Below are 20,956 nucleotides of genomic sequence, written 5' to 3' on the forward strand. Positions count from 1 at the left end.
AGTAAGTGTCAAGTGTCTGAGGGTGGATTTGCACTCAGGTCCTCCTGACTCCAGGGCCAGTGCTTATCCACGGCACCCCCTAGCGGCCCCCACGTTAGTCTCTTTAAACAGCTCTTTCTACTTTTCCTCATCAGAACCATTTCCCATCACAAGTTCTAAGATGGAACAAGTCATTCACCCCCAAAGGTTCCATCACTTCTACTCCGACAACCAAGTTCCTCCCTATTTGTATCCTGAAAACCCTACAGGGTTAGATTTGGAACTGAAAGGGTCTTTTGAGGCAATCAGGTCCAAACCCCTTGGTTTACAAATGAGGAAACTGAGGCATAAAGAGATTAAAGGACTTACCCAGGCTCCTACAGCTAGTATCTAAGGTAGGATTTGAACCTAAAGCCTCATCAGTTTAAGTTCAAAATCCTGCCTGCTATACCACAGAATTACCGAATTTGAGAGCTGGAAGGCCCCAAGGAGCCATCTTAGCTGGCCCACACGGCCTCTTCAAAATCCCTAACATTTCTATTAAAGGTCTTTAGCTCTTTAAAGCTTATAAAGGGCTTTACACAACTATTCTCTCCATTTTATAAAGGAGGAACCTGAGACAAACAGAAGTGAAGCTCACTTGCCCAGGCTCACACAGCTCATAAGGATTTGCACTCGGGTCTAACCGACTCCCAGTCCAGTGTTGTATCCGGGGCTCTAAGTCCTCTTCCAAAACCTGGGATGTACATCGGACAATGCCTGCTTTCCTCTCCCACAGCACATGTTTGAAGACAGAACAGCTCCTTCCTCCAACAGCTCCCAACATTTTCACTTCAGAGGCCAGTCCATCAATATTGGTCAGATTCGGATCCAAAGCAACAGTTTCTCTTGGTGCTTGTTCCACTTTTTTTCAAGAATTACTTGGTAGTACGGGGTAGGTGTTTATGTGTGCTGGAAAATGTTGGTCATGCCCAGACAACATATGTCAAAGCCTGTGGGAATCAGCCGCCAGGGAGCACGTGCTAGTAGGACAGAGGTAGTGGACGATCCTGCATCCCTTCTCTACTACCTCCTGCTTCCACGCCAGGTTTGTCAGCTCCTTCCCAAATCCTTATCTCTGACCTTCTTCTGGCCACGTGGTCTCTAGTCCACTTCACTTCGTCTCACCCCCCTCCCCTCCCCCAAATGATTTGTACCAAGCCTCCCCCCTTCGGAATTTCTTCACACAAGTAGATCTTCTTCAATCCAATGTTACTTGTACAAATATACCATAAGATAGTTCGGCTTAACTGTGTGCAGGGAGTAGTTTTCTTTGTGGTCTGGTTAGTCTGGGTGTTCGTTGGGAGGTTTCATCCAAAAAGCTACTGGGCTGTTTGGTCTAGTCTGCCCATCTAATCAACTCTGTTCCGCTTGAATAAGCTGTTAGTCATAGTCTGGTTGGGCCTCCCCACCTGAGTCTTGGTGACGTTGGCTGGGCCACATGCACTTCCTGCCATTCAGGCCTCCAGCTCACCTGTTACTCCCTTGTGCTCTTCTGCCTCTGGAGAGACCTCAAAGGCCACGAGTCTCATTGCCAGCTCCTTCTTTGGTTATCATCTCCTCTCTAGGACTCCTCTCCTCTTCTATGGTAGCAGCAGCTCTCTGCTATTTGGGTGAGCAGATACCAACCTTTTTTTCTCATTACTCTCCCTTTTGCATTTCAAGTCCTTGAGCAAATTCACAAAACTTCAGACAAAGTAAAATTTACTAGCCCTCCCTCATTAAGTGCAATCCATCTGGGTCAAGCAGTCAATAGTCCTGTACTTTAAAACGCCATCCCAAATTCCAAAGCCTGTTCCCTAGAAGTGTCTTCTTAAACCAGCTGTTAACTAGCCAAATATGCTTCTCCTTGAGAACTCTTTGCATATAGTAGGTGCTTAATAAACAATCACTGGATTGAACTGAACTCCTCCTGTCAAATAGTAGCTATGATGAAAACACTGCATCTGCGCCCCAAAATCCATTTCTTGTCCCATACTTTAGAAGTGCCTGGCCATGTCTTCTAGGTGGCAGCGCCTGGAAATACCCCAGTCCCCTCATGGACCAGCAGGAGTGGGCACTGGCCAACAGGCTGGATAAGGCTCAGGAGTTTCTCTGAAACACACCAAGATCTGCCTTATTCACACCATGGTCCTCTCAGGGAACGGCATCACGGCACAAGAGAATGGCTAACCCCAGCTGGAAGGCTCCCTGGTCAGTTCACTCTGGGGTCACCACGGCATCCGTCACTTGCCGTCTGTGCAAACGATGTCCACTTCATAAGACATCATGCACTATTTTCCTGGGGGAACCATTTCTTTCTGGATCCTGGACATTAATGACAGTAACATGGCTAGCACTTATATGCCAGGCACTGTGCTAAGTACTTGACCATTACTATCTCATTTGATCCCTCACAACAACCATGGAAGGTAGGAGCTATTATAATCCCATTTTCCACTTGAGGAAACGGGTAAACAGGGGTTAAGTGACTTGCCTAGGGTCACCCAGGTACCCAGTGGTTTATTTGAGGGGATGGTGGGAAAAGCTGGTGGGTTAAAGATAACACAGGATTGAATCTTGACTCCTGGCGACCTTATGGACTTCAGCAAATCCCCCCAAGGTTAGGTTTCCTCATCTCTAAAGTCACGGGCTTGAACTCAGGTATCTCAAAGGTCCCTTTCAAGCCTCATGTTCCAATGAAGCCTATACCAAACACAAAGCTTTAACCATTCAGCGCTCCTTCTCTGGGTCCTTCTTCTACCCTCAAATCTCTTGGCACAACTTGGGATCCTCCAGTGCTTCTGAAGAGTATTTTTTATTGTTTGTCTCTAAAGACCTTCCTCCAGTCTTCCTCAGTCTTCATCACCCATGTTCCACCTAAAGAACTGGTTATTCACCAAAGCACTTCCTGAAGATCTCTTCTCTTCTCTCTACATTCTTCTCTGGTGATCTCATCGGTTCTCACAAGTTCAATTATCATCTCTGTGCAGACCAGGCTTCACTTCTCTTCAGAGCGCCGGCCAGTCACACACAACCAACTATCTGCTGAACATCTCCCCTAGATCGCTCCCGCCCCTCCCCCTCGCTTCCTTGTTTTAGTCTAGGATGATACCTTCCCCCAGTCATCCCAGTTGACTCTTCCTCAATCTCTCCTGACTCTACTATCAACTGTTGAGTTTTCCCACAACATCTCTCCCATCTGTCTCCTTCCTTCCCTCACTCACAGGGCCCTGAATCTAGTTCAGATGCCTATCACTTCTCTCCTGAATTACTGCAATAGCTTCCTACTCATTTTCCCACTCCCAGCTTCTCCCTTCTCCAATTTATCTTCCACACAAGTGCCCAAATCATCTTCCTAAGACAAAGATTTGAATGGGCCACTCTGCTTCTCCATCATCAGTGACTTCCTAATGGGAAGAGGATAAAATGTAAATTCCTCAAACTGGCATTTAACCCTAACTTAAAACATGATTTGACAAATAAGAAGTGCTTTGCTATTATTTCAAACCCTCCAGGCCTGCTCTTGGCCTGCCTTTCCAGACTTTCTTCATCTTACTCCCCTTCCCAAAGTGTGCATCCCAGCCCCAGGGAGCTATCTCAAGGTCCCCAGACTGGGCATTCCCTCTTGTGTCTCCATGCTTTGGCTCAGACCAAGGACACTTGGAATGCAGGAGCCACCTGCTCCATGAAGCCTTCTCACCAGTTGTTAGTACTCTCTCCCTCCTCAAACTTCCTTGTTTTCTCAGCTGAGTGTGCACAGGGATCTGCACCCTTGACCTCATTCCAAGAGGATGGAATCTTCTCGAGGCAGGGACTGTCTGTTCTTGCCTTGGTACCCCCAGGATCTGGCAAACAGCAAGGGGCTAACAGGGAGGCTGGATCTTGACTGGGCCTGTGATGACACTGGCAGCGGGAACTTCCCCTAAGAATGCACAGCTGCCCATCCTGTGCAGTTTATTTGATCTCACAGGGTTGCCCAGAGCAGAGTAGTTAAAACTCCAGGGCTACAAGCACCCGAGTGCAAACCAGACTAACATGGACCTGAGAAAGAGTAAATAAAGTCACTAAAAATACAGTGCAACACAGAGGACGCTGACTGCGGTTTCCTCAATCAGTTGCTGGCCCGTTTCTATTTGTGTCTGAGCCAGGATGCCTTAGAGGCCAGGCCGGTGTTCCTGGCTCCAGGGCAGGCACTCTAGCCACTAGGCCTCACTGCCTGCAGAGTGGGCACATAGTATCTTTCAGTTGAATTTCTGATAACCTGGAGAGGAGAGAAGGTCCTTTTGCCTCCTGGCCTCCTCTTCACACTGACTCCCTGAGGCATCTTTATTTCTCACGGGTTCCCACCTCTTCTCCAGCCATGACTTGCACCTGCTCAGCTGCCTCTAACTGGCAATTGGAAGAATCCTGCCAGGCCCTAATGCAACCAGACCAGGTGCTCAGCTGTCTTCTCACAAGAGTCTCAGGTAAAAATCTAATCACCTTCTTCCCTCTGTTTTAGCACTTCTCCAGCCCTGGAGCTTTCTGCACCCATTTCTGGGACTGTCACCAAGATCTCCCCAGGGCCCCCAAATAACCTCTATCCTTATTGTAATCCCCATCCCCACCAAGCACCTCTTCCTGTCACATGCACCTTCCCCAACCCTTCCCCACCACTCTTCTTCAGGGTCCCTGCCCCATCAGCCACCTGAGCTTCCGGTCTATGCTCTACATCCCATTCTGAGAATGACCCTCTACCACACCATCAGTCCTGACTTCTCCTCTCCCAGCTCCAACTCTTTTCAGTCCTTGCTCTGAATGAGCCAACTCCACCAGGCACCTCCACCTTTACCGACTGATCCTCTACATGCCCACCATGCATTGCTAGTCCTCTCTGTCTCCCCTCGCCCTCATCAGTCACCTTCAGTCCCGGCATCTCTGCCATCCTTCCTGATCCCCTGCCCTATCACCTTCAGGTCAGAATGAGACCAAGACCACAATACAGAAGCAGCTGAGACTTGGCCTTCTGGGCCCAGAGGGAAGAACTAAGAACAATGGGAGGAAGTTGCAAAGAAACACATAACTCTGATGTGAGGAACATGATTAGAACTGACCAAGTGGGCTGGCTTGCCTTGGGCATTGAGGGTGGGGGCTGGGAGAGGGAGAGGGAGTCCCTTTGGATTTCTTCAAGCAAAGGCTGGACGACCACATCTCCCCATGTCATAAAGGAGGAGGGTTATTTTTCAAGCATGGGGTGGAAGAGATGGCGACTGGGGTCCTTTCTAATTGGGAAGGTCTGTGATTGTGCACATCCTCACCTGCAAACTTGATGGCCGTGATGGAGGAAGAATGGTCATCCAGGGTTTGCTCTAGGTTATAGTTCTTCTCCACGTTGAGCACATGGATGAGTCGGTCTCGACTGGCAGAGGCCAGCAATGTCACCCCTGGCAAGAGAAGAGGACCCAGGCTGCCCAGCAGGTCCTCCCGCCTTCTCAGCCTCCTACACACTGCCTTGCTCAGGGCCCCAGTGCCCAAAAGCCTGGGTCCTAGCTTGCTGAGCACACCCCTGCTTCAGGCTCTTTCTCAGGCTCTCTCCTCTGTTAGCTCAGTCTCTGGAGAGCTTGGCCTTCCCAAAGGGTCATGTTGCCTTACAATATCCAAGAATTTCTCTCAAGCTCCAACTTGAGTTTTAAAAGTCTTGAGCTGAATCCAGAGCTCTCTACACGCCTGCACCAAGAAATCTGAAGGAGATGGATGGTGTGGTCATGGCATGGAAGAAGCTCCTCAGCCCCTCCCTCGTTCATCTATTTCTCCACTTCCTTGGACACATTCTTTCCTACCCCAAAGAAGAAGAAAAAAACCTCACCAGTCTCAGGCTTGGAATATTCCAAACACAAAACTTCTGCATCATGGGCTTCCACCTTAATCAGCTCATCCATGAACCTGAGCTCATGAATCCTGCAAAACAAGACACCCCGCAACCAGTGGGCAGGAGAGCCAGGCCTGCCCTAGCCCCATACGTCTGGCCCTGCCTGGCCCAGTGGCAAATGCCTGCATACCCCTGGTCTACTGTCAGCCCAAGGGTCAGAGTGGGGAGACAGTGCTGGGGACGGAGCTGGGGAAGGGGACTCTGAGCGATGTGAGGCCGTCCCTCACCAAAAGTGGTGCCCTGTGAGGGTGACACTTGCCTCAGATTTCCACTCCGGTCGCCTGAGGCCAAGTGCTGACCATCAGGACTGACCTGCATGACCCTAACTCCCGACTTCACGTCCACAGGAGTCCCGTTCTCATTCCCCCGGTCTGGGAAGTGGGATATGTCCTGCAGGTGCTGGATGTCATTTTCCACATATACCACCTTTAGTAGGTTCTTTGAAGAAAAGGAAAAAGGAACAGTAACAGTCAGTCATCTGGGAAAGAAGGCGATGAGGTCAGAGGCCAAGACCCAGAGAGCACCAGGAGGCCTGAGATGTTCCCATCAAGACACCACCATGGAGAGTCCAGGACTGCCACAAAGACAAATGCAGGGCCAGGCCCAAGCCACAGTGAGGAGACCCAGCTGTCCTGCAGGGAGGAGGCATCTCAGAAACACCTGAGACAATGGGACTGATGAAGGGGGCAGGGCAATGACCGGGACCTAACCTCCCTGTGGCATGAAGCCTTCCCCATCCCTCAGTGATCCACAGCTCCCAATGCAGGAGAGCATCACTGTCTAAATATGCAGCTGTCCTGTCCCATCTAAAGGGCAGGGATCGAACCCCTAACCCTGAGCCCTATTTACAAGAGGTGCCCAAGAAAGGGTCACTGCTTCTAATGGTACATCTTCATGTTTGGGGCTAGATTGCTTCAGGACAATTTAAGCAAGACAAGGGAGTCCGCAGGGATAACCTCTATCAAACTGCTTGCCCCCAGAAACCACGACCTGGCAAAATGCCTGCTCCCTGCTTGCCCTTTGCTCCTGGCATCTTTACAGGGTCAAAGACACACTGTAGCCAAGCTGAGCTGAAGACCCAAGTTGATCACGATTTAGACAACCACGTTTTTAAAGGGAATAAATCAACACTGGCCCAGGAACACGGAGTACGGAGTGAGTGGAGAAATGGGAAATCATTCCTTCCCTCTTTCCCCACCTTCACCCTCTATCAAGGTTCAGAGGCAAAGTATACTTTGGGGGAGTCTGGGCAGAGTGGGGGCCAACCTGCCTTGGAAGGAGAAAGGAGCATCAGCTCCACAGCTACTCACGTTGCTGAAAACATTCTTGGGACGGCCAGAGGTTGGGCTGTTGTCCATGTTCCAGAAGCGGATGGTGTTGTCTGAGGAGCAGGTCAGAAAGGATCCTGAGGGCAAACAGGCTCTCTGGTCTTCAAACTCCGGGTAGACCTAGAGAAGCCCCAGGACAGTGGAAGGCGGCTCTCATCACAACTCTACCCAAGGGGGCAGCACAGTGGATAAAGCACCAGCCCTGGATTCAGGAGGACCTGAGTTCAAATCCGGCCTCAGACACTTGACACTTACTAGCTGTGTGACCCTGGGCAAGTCACTTAACCCTTATTGCCCCACAAAACAAACAAACAAAAACAAAATAATTCTACCCAAGCCAGTGGCCAGCAGAGCCTCCAGGGACAGACTTGGGGCCTTTTGCCTCTAAGATTTTGTAGGAGAGTTTAGAGAGGGAAAGGGAACGCCTCACCTCGACATTCCAGACGTAGGAACTGTGGAAGAGATCAGACCACACTTTGCCCACTTTGGTGAGGTCTTGGATGTCCCAGACGTAGATGCTGTGGTCCTTGTACACACATGAGAGCCAGTGGTGGCATGGGTCAAAAGCCAGTGCCACTGTGTCTGGGTAGACTGACTGTGCCTTCCTACAGAAGAGGAAGCTGACCAAGAGAAGATGTGTTATCATTCTCACCGACACCCAAGAGCTTACCCTTCATCTCCTTTCCCTAGGAGACTCAAGGACTTGATTAATGACAGACATCTCCCAAAAGGATTTGCCACAAAGTCAGTCTTCATGCCCAGGTGCCCTCCCCAGGGGTAGGTTCTCTAGACCAATATAATACTAGGCCCATGGGCAGCCACCAGGAAGCCATGTTAAAGAGAGCTTCAGGAATGCGTGTCAGTCTCTTCCAAGCTGGTGGCTATAGGCTTTCTCCCAGGCCAGCCTGTCATGCTGAGTGAGACTCAGCCAAGTGCAGTGGCTGTTCCCCCTACAAGGAGCCTATGGGAGCCCTCTCCCTCTACTGGGGCATGGCCATGACCCTGGACACATCCAAAGAACCAGTGAGGGACCACTGCTTTCTCCTCCCATCTTTGCTCAGGCTGATGCTCCCTGGCAGGGACAGCTCCAAGCTCAGGGCTCTGAGGCTAGAGTACCTGGGATCCAGGCCTTGGGCCACATCTACGCCCAGGTAGTGGGGCCTGGCTAAGTTGGTCACATAATGCATGTCATGTGCCTGGAAGATGCGTACTGTCCCATCAGTGCAGCCGCAGAAGATCAGATCCTCACTGACACACAGGCATGATGAAAGGGAGACCTGTGGGCAAAGGGTGGGAGGCAGGGTCATGCCTTGGCCTCCAAGAGATCTTTTATAGCTCAATCCACTCTGCCCCTCTCCCACCAGCCCAGCTCAGATGCACAAGTGCAGGGGTGGGGGGACAGGTTATGGGGTGTTTCCATGGGTTCCTGGAATATAAGAGATTTCAAAGCATCAAGAGAGACTCCTAAGAACAGAAGGATGTGGGCACCTTTAGGTTGATCCACTTTTCTAGGACTCTCTTCTCATTAAACTGGCAGAGGAGACCCGAGTAGGACACACAGAAGGTGTTGCCCGCCATCCTGCCCCTTCCGCAGGCGACGCCACAAAAGACATTGTTGTGCAGCTCTCCCAGGATGCCAGAGCGCCCCACCAGGGGCACTGTGCCAGTCACCTAAGGGGAAAAGGGGACAGTTCACAGCTCTGTACCAGCAGCACCACAGCCAACATAGCCTCACATTGGGCAAGGGCTGGGGAAAGGCCCCTGCTTGGGTCACCTAGAGAGGCCTGTGGATAGCAGACCACCCACTGGGGGCCAGGGCAGGAAGGGAACAGGACAAAGAGCTGGGAAATGGGCCCAGGGCCAGCAAAGGAAGGAAGAAGGAGGTCAAAGAGTGAAAAGCTAGTGCCCGGGGCCCATCCTGCAGCCAGCTAAGGAGCTGAGCTAGAGTCCGAGGGGGGGCAGTCATAATCAGGGCCAGAGGCAGAAGCTAAGCAATGACTACCCAGAAACAAAACAGAACATAGAGGGGAACTACTGAGGCCTTGAGCACCGCAGGCCTTCGACAAGTGTTTGTTGAAGGACAGAATGGAACCAAAGTGAACACTGCCCAGATCCCAAGGAGACCTACAGGGCCCTGGGCCAAGCCTCCTTGCTTTGCCTCCCCATATCCCCCATTTTCCTTCAGCTCCCCCCTCCCTGTTTTTCCACCCCACCCCGATCTGTGTCTGTCTGTCTGTCTCACCTTTGCTTCCCTGGACACCTCCAAGAACCAGAACTTGACGTGCCGATGGCCCACGGTCACAAAGTAGCTACTGTCCTCAGAAAACGAGATGGCGATGACCTTACATGACACCTTGTTGGAGGCAACCACGCTGTCTCTCTAGAAGCGTCAGGGACAAACGGTTGGTCCCCAACATCCACAGGGTGGCCTGGTCCCGGGCAGGCAGCCGGGTCCTGCCCAGCTGCCACGCCCTGTCCCGTCTGTGTGCACTGCAGATGGCTTCTCCTGTGCCAAGTTCTGGACCTAGCATCTGTGATGGCATGGGCTGGGTTTTTACCTTTCTCTGTGCCCCCAGGGCTTAGCCCAGAGCTTGGCATGGAGCAGGTGCTTAACTTAACATGCTCAGACACTGTCCTCCATCATCGGTTTCTTGACCCCTTCCTCAGCCCCTTGCAGAGACTGTGCAGACTGGCCTTGTGGGCCATCGCTGCCCTCCCACACCCTCCAGAGCTGCCTTCTCTCCTTGCCCCTGAAGGTCCAGCCAGGCAGATGCTGCCCCTCCCAGGACAGAGTCTCCTCTCCGAGACACAATGGCTCCTAGCAGTCACACTGGGAAGATCGCCAGGGTGAAATCCCCAGGGGATCATGACCCCCATTCTCCCACTCATAGGTGGGGCAGGGGAGGACAGAGCCAGGCCAGGCCTGGAAAGGGGAGCAGCAGGGCCACGGTCCCCAGCTGACTGCAGAACTGAGGCAGTCAAACCTGTTTCTCCACTGGTGGCCCCACCAAGGACTCAGGAACAATGGGCCAGGCAGAGGGGGTGCTGGGGAGGGCCCAAGGGATTCCTATTTAGGAGCATTATGACAGTGGGAACAGCATAGGACTCAGGATTTCAAGGTCTGGATTCCATTCCTATGCCAGACGCTTACTAGCTAGGTGACTGTGCGTGAGTCAGCTGGCTGCTCTGGGCCTCGTTTTCCTTATTTGTAAAATGAAATATGCAGTAACATTCCCACTAGCACCTCCCAGGACTGGTGAGGAAAGCCCTTTGCGACTCTCAGGGTGCCAATACACAGATAAGAGTGACTGGCATCCAGGGGCAACTAGGTGGCATAGTAGATAGAGCACCAGCCCTGGAGTCAGGAGGACCCGAGTTCAAATCTGGCCTCAGACACTTAACACTTACTAGCTGCGTGACCCTGGGCACGTCACTTAACCCCAATTGCCTCCCCAAAATAAAAAAAAAAATGAATTAGAGTGACTGGCATCCAACTGCCCCCTCAGTATCCTGACCCCGGGTCTGGCCTTCTCCCTGTGTGTTTGATACCCGTGTCCCACAGCCCAATCAATAAACACCCAGACAATTCAGCATTGCTCACCAAGCATGAGATACGTGATCTGCTTTGACTCCAATCACTTTCCAAACCATCCCCAGGAGGGAGGAAGCATTTTAAGAACTAAATAAAAGCTCAGAAGAGGGGCTGGGGCCCTATACAGCTTGGGGGTAGGTGGGCGGGTACCTTCCAGTCCCAGACGTTCACCACCATGTCATGCTGATAACCCATGGACACGATGTGCTTCATGTTTGGCGAGAAGGCCACACATGCCACGCCGTACTTGTGGCCCAGCATCTCTGCCACCTGGCTCTTCTCCTCCACATCCCAAATCCGAACTGCCGGCCTGTGTCCATTCTGCAGGAGACAGAAGGTGTCAGGGATACATTGGCAGGTACAGTCAAGGCAGGACAGGCAACCTATGGCTCTAGACCCACAGTGGTCAGGGCTGAGCTTCAGACCAGGCCACAGAGGGTGAGTGTCTGGGACCCTGGGATCAAGCAGGGAGGGCAGAATCTGTTCCTCTGTGCTTTCTGTCAGCCCTGGGGGCCATATGAGGCCGGTGTCAGGAATGCCCATGAGCTTGGAGGAGCCAGAGATAATCAGAGGTTGCTACAGAGCCACCTCACCATCCGACAACTGTTAACTCACCTCACCGGTCACGATGTATCTCCCATCAGGAGAGAAGGAAAGTGCACTCAGGGCTTTCCTGAGGACCAAGAAGAAAGGGGCTATTAGTTTTCTACCTGCCCAAGAAATGGTTTGCAAGTCATTAAAACCATTCTCCCAGCACTAGCTTGCAGAGAAAACTGAACCAAGGAGATTTATGATGTTGCCACAGTCCTCTGCCTACAGTAGCTTTGTGAGGGCCTGCCAGTCAGGCACAGACTGAGCAATGTGCCCGGGGTAGCTGAAAATGCAGTACAGCTGCCCAGTGGCTCTGAGCAAGGTTTGAGGGTCAGATGGAGGAACAAACAATCAGAACTCTACCAACAGAAGCTTCACCCCAGTCTCCACACTCAGGGAATGTCTATATACTGGGGCACATTATAAGGTGGCCACATGTCCCACCCAAGGACAGCCACTAGGCAAAGATCCCTGCATATCACAGGGACTCAATAAATGCTGAACAAATGAACTAAAAAAGAAATCAAGAAGCTTTGTTTGAAAATACCAGAGAGCCCTCCCTGTGGCCCAATCTCTGGCCTACCCCTGGGGCTGGCCCTCAGCTCCGCAGACATTGGGGGGACATCAGAGAAAAGGCACTGCTCTCCCAAAATGAGTGTGAGTGTGTGTGTGTGTGTGTGTGTGTGAATGTCTGCACATGCGTGCACACACCCCTCTCTCTACCAGTGATCTGTTAGGAAGGGATGGAATTATTTACTCCTACAGGCCCCACAGCTGCTCCCAGTACACTCCTAACTCCAACTAGGTAGCTAAGTGGCACAGTGCATAGGGTTGGACTCAGAACCTGAGTTCAAGTGTTGCCTTAGTAACTTCATTCTGCCTCAGTTTCCTTACCTGTAAGAATAGCACTTAGCAGGGGCGGCTAGGTGGTGCAGTGTATAGAGCACTGGCCCTGGATTCAGGAGGACTTGAGTTCAAATCTGGCCTCAGACACTTGATACTTACTAGTTGTGTGACCCTGGGCAAGTCACTTAACCCTCATTGCCCCTCAAAAAAGAAAAGAATAGCACTTACCTCCCAGAGTTGTAAAAACCACCCTAAAAGCATAAAGAGCCAGAGAAATGCTGGCTATTACTGCTATTCCACATCTTCCCCTTACCTGGCAGTATTAAAGATGTGCTGCTGCTCATTCTTCTTGGGGTCTAAGATCACCACCACACAGCTGCAAACAGAGAGACAGAGAGAAGCTTGAGCCACCATACCTGTGGCAGGCCCTGGGCCTCCCAAGGGACATGACCCCCTTGGTGCCACGGTTGTAACTCCCCATCATGGCCACGTAGCCCCCTCATTAGGGCCTCACTGTGGGGGGCCACACCCAAACCCCAATTTACACGTTTCACCCCTTATGAGCCTCAGACAATTCATTTATTTGATAGGAACTCAGAGAAGATGGAGGGTCAACTTTACATCCCAGATTCTTCTGCTACAAGATCAAAGGTTCCAGACAATTTTGTAATTCAACTAGCACAATGGAATCACCTCAAAGGGCCACTAACCCTGTTTCCCCCAGCCTCCCCTTTGCATGTTCTACTGTCTTGGCTATTTTGAAGAGTGTGAGGTGATACCTTAGTTGTTTTAATTTGCATTTCACTAACTGGTGATTCAGGGCATTTTTTTCACATTTGTTGAGAGTTTGTATCACTTCTTTAGAACAGTGTTTGTCCTTCAACCCTTTATCTTTCAGGGAATAATTCAGTCTTAGAAATTTGTGTCAATTTCCTGTGGATTTTGGAGAGTACATTTTTTCAGGGTGGGTTGATACAAAGTTTTTCCTTAACATTTTTCTTCTTAGTCTGGCTGCGCTGATTTTGTCCATCTAAAAGCTTTTTAATTTTACCTACTTAAAAGGATCTATTTTTGTCTTTTATAAGATCTCCTTTATTTTTTTTCTAGTTATAGATTCCTGACTTTCCATTCTCCTCTAATTCTTTTTAGTGATATGACCTTCTGTAGTTAGATAATTTTTCTATCTGGAACATAAGGTGGTATATTGTATAAGCTATATGTTTAAACACATCGTTCACCAATCACCTCCCTGTTCCCCACCTCACCACCGTCGTGCCCTCTTCTCAGAAAATAAAGAGAAGCTCGAATTCTGGAATTACTGAGCCGCTTTTCTCCTTTTTAACCAGTAACCAAATAGTTTTGATGTTTACCTTAAAGTATAGAGGTCTAGTAATAAAAGGCTTTTTTCCCTTCCTTTATTTTTTTCATCTTCCCCTTAACTTCTGGGAACTTTCTTTTTCCTCCACAGGAATTTTATTATTGCTTTTTCTAGTTCTATAGGGTGCATTTGGTAGTTTAATTGGTAAAGGATTAAATCTGTAAATCTACTTTGACTATCATTTTTCTTTTTTTTTTTTTTCCCTATTTTTTTTTTTTTAGTGAGGCAGTTGGGGTTAAGTGACTTGCCCAGGGTCACACAGCTAGTAAGTGTTAAGTGTCTAAGGTCGGATTTGAACTCAGGTACTCCTGAATCCAGGGCCTGTGCTTTATCCACTGCGCCACCTAGCCGCCCCTCATTTTTCTTATACTGACCCAGCCATTACCACCATCTCTTCAATCCCTTTCTTTACTTTTATAAGTAGCTTTATAGTTATATCTAAGTAAGGGTCAAGTGGATTGTGGTAGGTTTATGGCCAATCTTTTATGCATTTGTAATTACTGCAAATGTCTGGAATGTCTGTCTTTTTCTCCTAGTTTCTGTTGATAACTTATACAAAGGTTGATGATTTTTGTGGATTTATTTTGTCTGCTGCTGTTCTAAAGATGCTATTGATCATCTTGGTGAGCTTCTTCACTGATTCCCTAGAGTTTTCTAAGTTAAACTATCAGATGTCTACAAATACAGATAATTTTGCCTCCTCTTCCCCTTGTTTATTCCTTTCATTTCTTTCTCCTGTCTTACTGACATAATGACCATGTCTAGTCTTATGTCAAGTACTAAAGAAGAGAGGAGGAACTCTTGCTTCAGCCCTTATCAAACTAGAAAAGTTTCCGGGATTCCTCTATTACAGACAGTGTTAGCTCTTGCTTCTTGACAAATATTTTTAATCCTGTTAAAAAAAGGTCTTTCCAAAAATAGACAGTTTAGGATTTTTAACATAAAGGACTGACATATTTGTTAAAGGAATTTCTGAACCTACTGATAAGACTGTGCTTTTTGTTATTTATATGGTTAATTGTGCTACTAATTTTCCTATTGCTCAACTATTCCTCTGATCCCTGGCATGACTCCAACTTGGTCATGATAAATTCTTCTTTTGGATAGACCGCAGTTGTATGTTTGCTAAAATTTTACTTAAAAATTTGCCTCTATATTTATAGGGATTACTGCTCCATAGTTCTCTTTCTCTGCTAGGTTTAGGTTTATACCCCAAGGGGGTCACTGACAGAAAGTTCCATGGGGTAACAAAATATTCATGGAACTATTGGTACTAGCAAAAAGGTGAAAATAAAGTATGCATCCATGGACTGGAGAATGGCTGGCTGTTAAGGGCTAAAATTCTAGCTAGTCTGTCTAAAATATCTAATGAGTGGTCGCCAATAAATTATAAGCTTTAGCAAGAGTTAGACTTTTAAGCATTTATTAAGGAAAACAAGAATTTGGTAAAGAGAGAGAGAAAGGCCTAGATTTCTATCTATTAAAGGGAGAGCACATTTTTAGCTCCCTTCTCCGCCAGCGTCCCCAGGAAAGAGAGCGAGACTGAGCGCCAGTCTCTTCCTTCCTCCTCCCACTAGCCCGCGTCACTTCCTGACTCCTGGTCTTGCCCTCAAAGACCTTCCCTTCATGGGCAGAACTCTTCTACAGTAAGTATCCAGCAGGTGGCGTTATTCCAATCATTACAGTCCCCCCTGTTGTTCCTCAAGAAACAAAATGTTTCCTTGACGGAACACTGGCCAAACTGTTATATGAATGAATTGGATAATATGGTGCCATCAGGAGAAATCAATATGAATAATGAGAGAAGGCTAGTATAAATTGATACTGGGTTGGGGAGAACCAAGAGGACAATATATACAATGACCACAATGATGGAAATGAAGATAGTGCTCAAGTACAACAGAATTCAGGTCAAATACAATGGGCTATGTGGGTTCCAGATGAATGATGTCTGGAGCACATTCTCCTCTCTGTTAAGGTGAACCACGAGAGCAGAATGTTTCATGTGCATCCATCAGTTACAATCACAATGTTAACTGATTTCGCTTAACTGATTCTTTTAATGGAAGGTACTCACGGAAACTTTCTTTCTGTCAGTGACCTCCTTGGGGTGTCAAGGAGGGGTAGAGAGAGCAGATAGAGCAGATATTACTAATGACTATTTATACCAAAATTTTAGGAAACATCTAACAGCAATATATCCAAAAGGAGGATTCATTATGACCAAGTTGGAGTTAGATGAAGGATTAGCGGGTTAGGGTTCAGAACTTTTCCTACTCAAATCTAGTTCTTCTCCAGCCTAGAGAAGAAGCTAAGATCTAGGTGGTGGGATCTCCTTTGAATAATAAGAAGAGAGGCTTGGAGTCTGCACAGCATGCCATGAACAACTGGAGGGAGAGCCCAGGTATCCTACCCCCTAGCTCAGAGCACAGAAGTACCAGGCACAGTACTCACCCAGCCAGGTAGGCAATGTGGCCTGTGTTTGGGTCACACGTTAAGCCGCTGCTGTTTTGGGCTGTAATGCCCAGTACTTTCTCCAGTGTCACCTGCTCCCAAGGAGAAAACGAAAATCAAAGACCTGCTGGATTTCCCCCAGAGTCCACTGAAGCCAGCCTAGGACACTCATGCCTACCTGCTCCCAGGAACCAGTAAAACCTCAGGAGCCACAGGCACCTGGCCTGAGGCTGGGGCTGGATATATGAAACAGGATCCCAAATCACTCCTTAACTACAGAGAGTGAGGTGAGCAGGGCAGGACCTGAACACTTTGGAGGTAAGTTCAGGTAGCTTTATCCTAGATGGGCTGGTTACCTGGGATGAGTATCAGGCACAAGAGAAAAACAGGGAGCAGACCCAGTTACTCCCTCCAGAAGCCCTTGCTAAAATTCATGGACCCTTACAGCAGGCAGGAAGCTCACATGGCTTCCATTCAAATGCAAACTACACCAACCAAGAGACTTCCTCAGTGACTCTTCTTTTTTTTTTTTTTTGGTGAGGTAATTGGGGTTAAGTGACTTGCCCAGGGTCACACAGCTAGTAAGTGTTAAGTGTCTGAGGTTGGATTTGAACTCAGGTCCTCCTGACTCCAGGGCCGGTGCTCTTTCTACTGTGCCACCTAGCTGCCCCCTCAGTGACTTTTCTAACAAGTGGTCATCCAGAAAGCTCCAGGGTCTTGGTCAAGTGGAACCGCCACCTTCTGAGGCTAGCCATTCCACATTTACACAGCTCTTAACTTGTTAGGGAAGTTTTTCTCCAACTAAACTGGAACCACTGCTCCAACTTCTATTCCCTACCTCTAGTTCTCCTGTCAGGGACGTAGGTAACAGGTCCAGTCCTTCTTCCACATGACAAAGACTTTGGAGACATAGAATGTGTCCTCCCCCAAACCCTCCCCCCAGGCCCTTTTCTTCTTTAAACTAAATATCCTTCAGCCGATCCCCATCTGGCAGGGGATCCTGGTCAGCCTCCTCTGGTCCCACTCCAAACTGCAGATATTCGTCCTCCAGTGTGGGGCCTAGAACGAACACATTACACCCACTCCTGTCTTAACCCTCTAGGATTCAGGGGATGCTGTCTCTGTTTTGATGTGGTCACTAAAACTGCCAGATCTTTTTCACTGGATCCCTGCTGCCTCACCTTCCTTTTCTCAGCTTATTCCTGTCACTGTGATGTAACTGTTACCAGAGTCAGAATTTCCACTTACTGTGACTGCCATCTTGGGCGACTCTTCTCTGTGGCCCCCCATAATTGGATCCTCTCCTGGGGAGCCCTTCCTCTAGACCTCTTGACCTAGTCATGGGGCCTCTAATTATCCCCCACACACATACACTCTCACTACCTCCTCTGCAACGGTGCACTTGGCCTGGGTTCTAGACTGTTCCCTCCCACCATGCACCTCTCCACTGCCCTCTGGGTGACCCTCTGTGATTTAATTCTTCAGAGAGGCTGCCTATTAAATGTCACCTCATCAGAGATGGCTCTTTCTTCAAATTCTGAAGCTGACTCTGCATTACCCAGGGCATTAGCTATCCCTGCCAGATTGGCCGTCTGTAATTCAGCAAGCACACTATCTTGGCTTCCATTCAAAACACTGATAACAACATTAAAGAGCCTGAAACCAAGGCTGGATCCCTGTGGCACTCCATTAGAGACCTGCTGCTAAGCTGACAACAAACCATGAATGACCAAGGCCTCTTTGGGTCTAGTCATTTAACTTGAACAGAATTCAGCCCTATCAACTAGGCCATATTTCTTCATTTTGTCCACATGGCCAGAACGGAAGCCTTGGCTCAAGCTTTGACAAAATGCAGAATGGTAGCACTTTCCAGGTCTGTGAAGAGAGGCCTAGACCCATCTTGCCCGTTTCAAAAGAGAGAAAGTAAGGCACAGTGAGGATGACCTGACCAGAACTCAAGCCTCCATTGTTCTCCAGAAGAAATCAACAGATAACTCTCAAACACCTACCACATACAAGACAACGTGTCAGAGATAGGGGAGAGTGACTGGAGTCTCACTCCACCCAAAAAAGGCTTCACGGTCCCCTGCCAATAGGGTCCCAATGATTTGAGAGCAGGCCCTGTTCAGGGTCAACCTTTAGCCTTAAGAGGTCAGTGTCCCAGGGGACAAGCTGCTGATCTACCAATGCTGCCATTGCTCAGACAGAACGCTGGGCTGGATACCCCCAGCTCTCCTGGCATGGGCACCCCCTCAAAGTTATTAGGCCATCCTCCATGCCAGGCACCTGCTCCAGCTGCTCGTAGTAATTCCCTTGATGCCCTTTATCTAAGAATTCATCTGCACCACCTTGGATTGCTAAGGGCCAGCTGGCTAAATATTTTTGTCCTAACAAATGTGCTGCAGGCCCAAGTGCCATCCCCAATTCCTTCTGATCTGAGAAGCTGGGTTTCAGGGCCAAGGTCTGAACCAACATAATATCAAGAAGTGTTCTCAAAGACTTCTGTCTTCTTTCTGCACGTCCTAAAGCTACTTCGTTCAAGGCTCCTCTCCTCTCTTTACGCACCTTGTTCTACCATTTTGGTTGGGAATGAGCCCATGGTTGCTCACACCAGTCCCTTCAGCTCTACAGACTGAAAAATGCCATCAGGGTCTAGGTCTGTGGGGGCTAGGACTGGAGCACCAAAAGTAGGAGGGGGGCAATGTGGTGCAATGGCTAGAGCACCAGAGCTGCAATCAGGAAGACTCATCTTCCTGAGTTCAAATCTGGCCTCAAACACTTCCTAGCTATGTGACCCTGGGTAAGTCCCTTACCCTGTCTGCCTGAGTTTCCTCATATGTAAAATGAGGTGGAGAAGGAAATGGCAAACCACTCCACTCTTTGCCAAGGAAACCCCAAATGGGATCATGAAGAGTCGGATTTGACTGAAACAACTGAACAATAACACCCGAAGTAGGAAACCAGGAGCCAGGAGCCCTACTGTGTGACTGAGGAATTTCACCTTCATGGGCTTTCATCTCCTCCCCGTAAAATGAGGGGGTTGGGCCAGAGTGGGAGTTGAGGGGGAGGGGGGGAATTTGTGAACTCTAAAAAAATTTTTGATTATTCTGAGAGAGGCCCCATAAGCTTGACCAGACTGCCAAAGGTGCCTTCCGGCTTGAACGCTGCATGATGATCCCATTGGTTCAGAATTAGGTTGGGGGGGGGGGGGTCCAAGTGCCCATGGACAGCACAGAGCCCGTAAGAACCTTCCAGAGCCCAAAGGTTTCCAGGCAGAGTTAGAACAAGAGGCCGCGGCTTGGAGGGTCAAGTCACATTAGCAACCAGATCCCAAGGAAGGGACCCCCTCCTCTCACCCCCACTCCAGGCCTAGAAGAAAGAGGGGCAGCCGGGAAAGGTTCAGCCCCAGGGCCCAGGGCGGGGGTCACCCACTGAAACCTAGTGCTATCTCTCAGGCCAGCTAGTCCAACCGACTTACTTTACACTGAGGCTAAGAGGGGTTAAATGACTTGCCCAGGGTCACACCGCTAGTAGGCGAATGAGGCTGGATTTGAACATGGGTCCTGCGGAAGGCCACCCATCTACCCACACACCCCCAACGGCTGCCTGGGGGTACGGGAGAATCTGCTGAGCCCAGGGTTGGAAGGGCATTAAAGGAGGAGGGAGCCCCTGGCATCTCGCCACCCTCTAGGCAGTGTTGGGGTGGGGGTGTCTTTCAAGGGAAGGGACGGTCAGTGACTGAGATCACCCCGAAGACCGCCCCATATTTTACAGAGGAGGAAACTGAGGCCCGGGGAGCAGACCCCACGCTCCAACAGGTGCGCTTGGGCTCCCAATGCAGGTGGAGAAAAGAGCGGGGTCCGGAGGGAGGGGGCGGGGGTAGCGGGGAACGCGGGGCGGGCGGTCCCAGGGGTCGGCGGGGCCTGAGGGGCAGGGGGTGGGAAGAGAAGAGTCTGGGGGGCCGGGGCCGGGCTGCGCGCGAGGTCAGCGGGGGCGAGGCGGTCCCTGAGAAAGAGGCGGGGCGAGGTCAGCACGTCCCAGAGGAGGAGGGGGCGGTCCCTGAGGAGGAGGGGGCGGGGCGGTCTCCGAGGGAGGGGGCGGGGCGGCGCGGCTCGTCCTCACCCGGCTCTGCACGGTCTCCTCGGGCCCCGGCTGGAGCCTCACACGCCGCCTCAGGCAGAGCGGCGGGGGCGGCGGCGGGGAGACCAGGCCCCTGCGGACCGGGACCGGGCCCCCGGCGGCCTGAGGCGGCTGCCTCTCCCTCTCCCCGCGGGGCCCCGCCTCGCTCCTCCCGTAGCTGCCGACGCCGGGCTCCGGGGCCGCCATCCCGGCCCTAGGCGCCCTCCCGACGATCCCGGCGTCGATCGGGACGAGCGGAGAGACCGTTAGTCGTCGCAACGGCTGCTCTCTCCGAACCGCCGCGGGAAAAGCCGGCGCTCCCGGGCGATTGGCTAGGTCCCGCTCCAGGCCTGGCCAATGGCCGAGCGGCCGGTCCCGCGTCCAGCCAATAAGCGGACAGGGGCGGGCCTGGGCGGACGCGCGTCACTGGCGGGTGGTGGCGCAGAGGGAGAGCGGGGCTCGCCCAAACAACAAGGTTAGGAGTTCGATTCCCCTCCTTCACTATCGTCTGATGCAGGAAAGTTTTTAAAATTAAAAATGTGTGGACGTGCTTTTACCACGCAAACATTTACAGATTACCCCGACTCCGCGAGAAATCTCCTGTAACAAAATAAAACAAGTGAAACTAATACAGTGACCTCTGCTGCAACTTCCTTTATCACGCCCACCCCCTCCCTCACCCCGGACCCCGTCTTTTTTTGGTGTTTAAAGTAAAGAGAAGGGCAGCTAGGTGGCGCAGT

General features: G+C 50.3%; 1 protein-coding gene across 1 annotated transcript in view; it reads right to left on the reverse strand.

Annotated features, from left to right (window-relative positions):
* Nucleotides 1-20,423, reverse strand: part of WDR62 (WD repeat domain 62) — a 37,179-nt gene extending 16,756 nt beyond the window's left edge. The window contains exons 1-13 of the mRNA XM_043995373.1: nt 20,220-20,423; nt 16,098-16,189; nt 12,579-12,641; nt 11,444-11,501; nt 10,979-11,149; nt 9,479-9,616; nt 8,725-8,907; nt 8,353-8,513; nt 7,667-7,856; nt 7,219-7,356; nt 6,168-6,346; nt 5,846-5,937; nt 5,298-5,423 (exon numbers count right to left, since the gene is read on the reverse strand). Coding sequence (XP_043851308.1) covers nt 5,298-5,423; nt 5,846-5,937; nt 6,168-6,346; nt 7,219-7,356; nt 7,667-7,856; nt 8,353-8,513; nt 8,725-8,907; nt 9,479-9,616; nt 10,979-11,149; nt 11,444-11,501; nt 12,579-12,641; nt 16,098-16,189; nt 20,220-20,423 — 1,795 coding nt within the window. The remainder of the gene's footprint in view (nt 1-5,297; nt 5,424-5,845; nt 5,938-6,167; nt 6,347-7,218; nt 7,357-7,666; nt 7,857-8,352; nt 8,514-8,724; nt 8,908-9,478; nt 9,617-10,978; nt 11,150-11,443; nt 11,502-12,578; nt 12,642-16,097; nt 16,190-20,219) is intronic.
* Between the last annotated feature and the right edge of the window lie 533 nt (nt 20,424-20,956).

Source organism: Dromiciops gliroides, chromosome 3 (genome assembly GCF_019393635.1).
Source record: "Dromiciops gliroides isolate mDroGli1 chromosome 3, mDroGli1.pri, whole genome shotgun sequence".
In the NCBI taxonomy this organism is placed as follows: Eukaryota; Metazoa; Chordata; class Mammalia; order Microbiotheria; family Microbiotheriidae; genus Dromiciops; species Dromiciops gliroides.